Source organism: Tribolium madens, unplaced genomic scaffold (genome assembly GCF_015345945.1).
Source record: "Tribolium madens isolate multiple individuals breed KSU strain unplaced genomic scaffold, Tmad_KSU_1.1 Scaffold_11;HRSCAF=98;Tcas5.2_LG3b, whole genome shotgun sequence".
NCBI lineage: Eukaryota > Metazoa > Arthropoda > Insecta > Coleoptera > Tenebrionidae > Tribolium > Tribolium madens.
Genome location: NW_025400975.1, coordinates 4,885,940 through 4,892,589, shown reverse-complemented (window position 1 = coordinate 4,892,589; position 6,650 = coordinate 4,885,940). Strand labels below are relative to the sequence as shown.

The 6,650-nt window shown below is 31.5% G+C and overlaps 1 protein-coding gene across 1 annotated transcript in view; it reads right to left on the bottom strand.

The window, feature by feature from the left end:
- The window catches only part of LOC123007007 (protein zer-1 homolog), a 9,294-nt gene extending 3,479 nt beyond the window's left edge, over window positions 1-5,815 (bottom strand). The window contains exons 1-7 of the mRNA XM_044402046.1: window positions 5,620-5,815; window positions 4,523-5,566; window positions 2,077-2,279; window positions 1,844-2,018; window positions 1,624-1,785; window positions 1,407-1,568; window positions 844-1,246 (exon numbers count right to left, since the gene is read on the bottom strand). Coding sequence (XP_044257981.1) covers window positions 844-1,246; window positions 1,407-1,568; window positions 1,624-1,785; window positions 1,844-2,018; window positions 2,077-2,279; window positions 4,523-5,566 — 2,149 coding nt within the window. The 5' untranslated portion in view covers window positions 5,620-5,815. The remainder of the gene's footprint in view (window positions 1-843; window positions 1,247-1,406; window positions 1,569-1,623; window positions 1,786-1,843; window positions 2,019-2,076; window positions 2,280-4,522; window positions 5,567-5,619) is intronic.
- Between the last annotated feature and the right edge of the window lie 835 nt (window positions 5,816-6,650).

The following is a 6,650-nucleotide window of genomic DNA, read 5'->3' as shown; positions in this document are numbered from 1 at the left end:
TTTGTAAATTTGTTACAATTGTTTTGCGATTGCAATATCTTGGTTGCAAACATCTCAATAGTTCAATTTAAATATTCCTTTTTTTGTAAACGTTGCCACGAGGTCAAAAGACTTAGCACGTCTACCTGTTTGAATTGAATAAAAATTAATAATGAAATGAAATGAAATTATTTAACTTACAGTTACAACTTTTTCAAAAAAAAAAAATAAGTATCAATATTTTAAAGTTATTTATTAAATAGTCTCATTTGGTCATTTTAATTTGTAATAATAGATGGTTTTTATTAGATATTTCTAATAATGATATTGTTTATTTAAATAAATAGCTAACTAATCATCAATTATAATAATTTTTTAATTTAATTTTTAGTTACAGTATAAAGTTGTAAATTTTTTAAAATAATTTGTTCAAACTAAATATGCTGTTGAATAAGATATGACGTTTACAATAAAAACGATTTATTGTTATGGTTTATGGGTTCAGCCTCTAAGGGTCCGCGCGGTTTATTATTAGGAGCACAACCTTTTCTACGCTGATTGTAGCTGTAGATCTATTTACAGACCTGTATCTATAAATCTATCTACAGACTTGGACCTACATACCTATATCTGTAGATCTACCTGTAATAAACACATTTCTTGCTATTATTTATTTTTAAAAACGTTTCAATACCTTCATAGATATGTTTATGCAGTATTATTTTTCTTTTGAAGTGTTTACGAATGAATTTATGCATAATATACTCTCTACATAATACGAGTATACACACATATATACACATATGATAAATTCTCCAACATCTAGCAATTTTTCAAAAGTCAAAGTGAACGTTTTGTACTTACGATAAACTTTGGTCATGTTGGCCAGCGCCCAAACGGCCCATTTCTGACACTCGGGTGTGTGATAAACCTTGACCAAGTATAAAATCGGTTCAAACGAACGATAATTAATATTCCTTTGCGAATTTAAATCCCATCGGTCGATGGCACGCACCATTTTATTCAAAACGTAAGCCCTAGTAGGTTGAAAAACAAGCCAGACGTCTGGACCGTCTGAAGCAATGTGTGATATGACTCCAGCGGCGTTGTAACTCACTTCAATTCCGTCACTACGCGAATCCAAAAGGTCCGAAAAAACAGTCAGGTATTTCGACGTGACGAGAAAGTGGCGCAATTCGCGGACTTCTGCCACGTTRCCCAACAGCCCCATCATGTTTCTCAGGAGTTCGTCTTTGTTGGGGAATTTCTGAGTCAAAATTAAATTAATTAGAATTAAAAAAGCCACAAATTTAAATGCAAAAACATAACTTCAGTAATTTAAAAAAATGAGTATTTTTTAATTAGGTTATTTTTCTACATGATTCAAACAATTTTTCTTTTAAAAGAAGTTTTAAACCATAAAATACCTCAAGACACTGTAGGAAGTACTCCATTCCCTTGATTTCTAAAAATTTTCTACAATTAGAAGGCGTTTCATCGGTGACGTTCCACATGGTTGACCAAGCCACTTCTAAAACATCATCACAGTGTCCTCTTTCCAGTCTATCAGCAATCAACCATATCATTTTCTACAAAACACAAATTAACAATTTCAATAATAAAACAAAAATCATTCATTCATACATCAATAGCTCCAAGTTCTCCTAATTTCGCTTTTTGTTGCCTATCGACCTGACAAGCTAAAGAATTCAAAAGATATATTCCTATCCTCTGAACGAAACTTTCTTGAGCCATTCCATGCACCGAATGTAGCAGAATATCGACCAATCGTTCGTAATCAAACAACTATAGAAAAAATCCCGAGTAGAACACATTTTTTTTTCTAATTTCAAATAAAACTCACCACATCCGAAGGTATTTTAAATTGACACAAAGTCAAGCACCCATTCCTCATCATCGTCTCATCCGTCCTATGTACACTCATTCCGTTTAATAAAGCCGTAATTATTCGTCTTTTTACCCTGACTGCRTCGTGAAGCTGTTTCCCGGTTCCTTTAACGATGTAAAAAAGTGTAGCACTGCAAAAATTTTCGCTAAGYATTTTAGAAAAAATAAAAGTAAAGAAAGYGAAAATACCTGCCCGATATTTGGACATGTCTTTCGGTCAAATGTCGATTCATTGCGTCCAAAACAATGTTTAAAGCTTGACCTACGTAGGCACAACTCTCGAAACGTAACAGATGAAAAAGCTCATTGAGGACTTTCTGAAGCATGTCGGTGCGGTCAAGGAAAGCCAACGCTGCGACTAAGATTTGCTCTTCGTTCGCGTTTCCTGCAATCTGAAAAGATTTCGCAAAAAATAGACATTTTTTCCACGTCAAAACTCAGGATCTCCCATTTTTGTAAAAATGAGAAAAATCAAGCAAATAAAAATCATAGCAAAAAGTAAACGTCAAATTAGTTGTTTAGATACAAAATTAAGCAATTACGCACATTAAACATCGCAAAAAATTGCTAGACCTACGCAAAATTTCAGGACGGATGTTTTGAAAATAGCTTCTGAAAATTTGTTTAGCAAACTTTCCATAAGCAAAATATAATAATCTTTTTAAAACTGAAAATATTTTGTTTTGGCAAAAATGCTCGAACAGGTTAATTTCCTTTTTAAAAACCACTCTTGATTTAAAATTTTACACTGTTTGGGTTTTGAGTAATGACGTCATCCATTTTTTTTAATGAAAAACCCTAATTTTTTAGCCATTTCGATAGATCTTTTAATTGTCGAAATGATAACTCCGAAATATTAAATATTATATAAAGTTTTCGAAAAAAAATCATGCAAAAAGTTAAATAATATCAAAAAAATATACAATTTTAAATCAAGTTGAGAATTTTGTATTTTTTAAAAAGAAAATTGACCTGACCTGTTCGAGCATTTTTGTTAAAACAAAATATTTTCAGTTTTTATAAATAAGACTAGTTCATAATTTTGCCGCTCACTGTTTTTTTTTCCTTATTCAATAACAACAACAAAAAATTACATAAMAAAGTTTCGAAAAAAATGATTCAAAAAGTTTTAATATCAACAAATCAAAAAGTGTAAAATTTTAAATCAAGTTAAGAATTGTGCATTTAAAAAAAATTGACCAGTTCCAGTATTTTTGCTAAAACAGAATATTTTCAGTTTTAAAAAGATTATTCTATAATTTTGGCGCTCACTGTATGTCAACTTTTTAACACATAATTTTGCTTTTTCCAAAGACTTTATTCTCATCACAAAATAAGAAATATTTATTTTGTACTCAATGTTAAAGAGTGCTTTTATTAACTAATTTCAGTAGATAAAGTAGTTTTTTATCGTCTAGTGAAATAAAGTAATTTTACTTTATTTATCTACTGTTTATATTTTATCAACTAATTTCAGTGGATAAATAATAATAATAATAAATACATAATAATCAAAATACAGCAAACATTTTAGGTGAAATAAATTCTAAACATTTAAACATACTTAAGCAATGTAGTCATTTCCTTTCTTAATATAAAATGGATAAGGCTAGGGATAAGCTGTGTAATGTGATCATTTCCATTATTGTAATTTTTATTTTTTCACACCTTTTAATAAAAATATTTTTTTATTTTTTAAAAATATTTTTTTAAACATTCTGAATAATTTTTTAGTCTTTCTCAATACAGTAGAACCCCGAATCGGCTTAATGTGAACTGAACCCTTTCCCAATAACCCAAAATTCCGGATAATCCAAAAATTTTAATGCAATCACAACTTTCGTATTAATATTTAAAGAAAGAAATCATAACTTTCGTATTAATATTTATTGAATTACAACGCTAATTTTCTAAAGCGTAAAGATTCTCCTTTGTCCATCCAATTGATAACTTCAAGCATTTTTTCTAAAAAAACAACCACTTTTCACGTTTATTCTTCAATTTATCCACATTTACTCTCGATTTCAATGACATGTCTTCAATGTAAACTGATAGACTACTCGTAATGCACGAAGAAAAAAATGGATTTTTGTCGCTTCTGAGAATCTCAACAAAAGAAAAGAGGCCAATTCGGAATAAAACCAAATTCTCCCAGATAAAACAATTTTTTATGGCTTTGGTTTCCGGATAACCAGGAGCCAGATAATCAAAGCTCTACTGTAGGTATTTCAAAAAATTTATAATATTTCCACTTTTTTTGTAAATTCTATAGGAATTTTTGAAGCTGCTATTTGTGATAAAAACTGAAAAATTCAGATCTGTTCCAATTTTCTCTTCTTCAAAAAAAGACTTTCAACGCTATTTTTTTCATCAAAAAATTGAAAGAAAATCATAAAATGACTTGGATTCAACTATTATCAAAATTTATTTTCATGCTTTTCCTTTTTTTACAACCTGAAATTCTGCAATTTCCCACATTCATGGCTAAATTCTATAGCAAATTTTAATAAATATCCTACCACGTGTGTAAAAATATATTTTATGCCATTATTTTCTTGTGAGCTCTGTTTTTTCTATTTTTTCCTGTTTTCTCTCTAACAATTTTACGCTTAAAATATACAAAAACCAGTCTTACCAATTTCGCAGGAATATCGTGCCTGAGACAGGCATCGTGTGATGTTTCATACAGYCCCAAATACTGAAACGGGTTATTCATCCTCGAACTCAACGCTGGGATGTCTGAAGCGACAGGCCCCAAAGACGCATCTGCCACCCCTCGCCCCGCCAAATTCGTCCCAGAAATATCAAGTGATGTCAGTTTTGGAAGATTATTAACAATCGTAGTAAGAATTTGCCCCCCGTTTTCATATCTGCCATTCTCCTCTCTGGACTGTGATATATCAAGGTGTCTCAACGACTTCAACTTGCAAATCGCAGGGACCATATTTTCCAGCCCCGAGACGTTGTACAACACCAACGAGGTCAAGTTGACGAGGTGCTCCGTGTACTCAAAACTGTCCAAATCGCTACATCCTGACAAATCCAAGTGGGTCAAAGACGCCAAATGCCTCAATAACAAAACGTAGAAATCGGGCTGAAGAGCGTGGAGTCGCTTCAGGGAGAGCTTTTTCAAGCTGGGGGCGAGAAAAATAAAGCCTCGGTCGTAATGTTCCTCCGTGAATTTCAGTTTCCCGAAAATGTTTGTGGGGAAAATTTCMGCTTCTTCGCCAATTGTAAGCGAAGTGAGAAACGTTCCATATTCAGTCAAGTGTTTGATGCACCCTGAAGTCAAGTTGGGGACGTAAGAAACGTCCAGTTCTGACAACCGGTGTCTCAGTAAAATCTCCAAGTCCCTATCTGTGATATCAATGTCACGTAACCGCACTCGTTTGAGCCTTGTGCTTTGTCTATCTCTAAATATGTGGATGAAATTCGAGTTGACTCGCGAGAGGCTATTCGAGCGCACRTTGAGGAACTTCTCGCAGATCTCAACGGGCAGGTGGACCCCCTCTTTGAGCCTCAAACCGCCTGTGATCTCGCACGAGACGCATATCGTGTCTAGGTTATTGTTGATGTAGTTGAAACAGATGTCAAGGAGGCTCTCGGGTGATGACGAGTTGCAAAATGAACAGGTTTCTAAAGGTAAAGCACTCGAATGCCGACATTTGGATTGAAGCATCTGAAAGTATTCGACGAAAAGTTACCAAAAATTCGCAASTGAACTCGTTTTACTTTTTCGGGATTAAGCTAGTCAATTCCTTGGAGAAACATGACATTTGAGCATGGGGGTGCACACACGAATCCAACGTGAACGAAGRCCGTTGACGCGTTTAATTTTTCACAACACTTTTCCAGATGTTTTCCGAACTATTTTTGTTATTGAGTAATTTTTGACATTTTGACATATTTTCAACCATGACATAAAATGTAGTAAACAGCTAAATCCAACAATTGCGAATTCAAATAACTAATAAAGAAAATAACTCTCTAAATTAACAAATTTGGTAATAATTAATTTTTTTTTAATTGTAGAATATGTGTTTAAATATTCATTCTTTTTTCGATATTTTCACAAAAAGGTAAAACAAAAAAAATTTGTTTGTTATGCAACTAACAATACACCCATATTTCTCCTAAAAATTTTGGAAAAATCAAACACTTAAATTAAGAAATGATTAGTAATTTATGCAACAAGTAACGTTATAAACTTAAATTATAAAGTTTTCAACTTACGAAAAAAAAGTGATAGAGAAAAACGAGTGATATAAAAAGCAAATAACCTTTTGCTTATCTAACACGGTTTATTTTATTACAGTGAATATAATGAACCAATAAAAGATAAAAAAAATATATAATTGTTATGTTGATAAACAACAAATAGTGATGGTAAAATTGTCAAGTAAAATGACAATATTGGAGATTCTTTTGAGAAGAAATAAGCTACAAAATTATGATTTAAAAAACAAAATTTGAATATACCCTTCGTACAAATTTAAAATAAAGGGCTTACTATTTCATGCAATAAAATAAATTAAAAATGCAAAAAGTCGATTGTGTTAAAACGAATTCTTAGAAATTTTAAAATATTGACAAATTAAATTAAATTTTTTCATTGACTATTTGTAACTACTCAAAAATTTTGCATATTACAAAATAACGCTAAATAATATTCCTAAATTAAAATAGTTTATCAATGTTTTATGTTACGAAAAGTAGAAAACTATACCAAAAAGTTTGACAAAATTGCTGACTGTTTATAATAA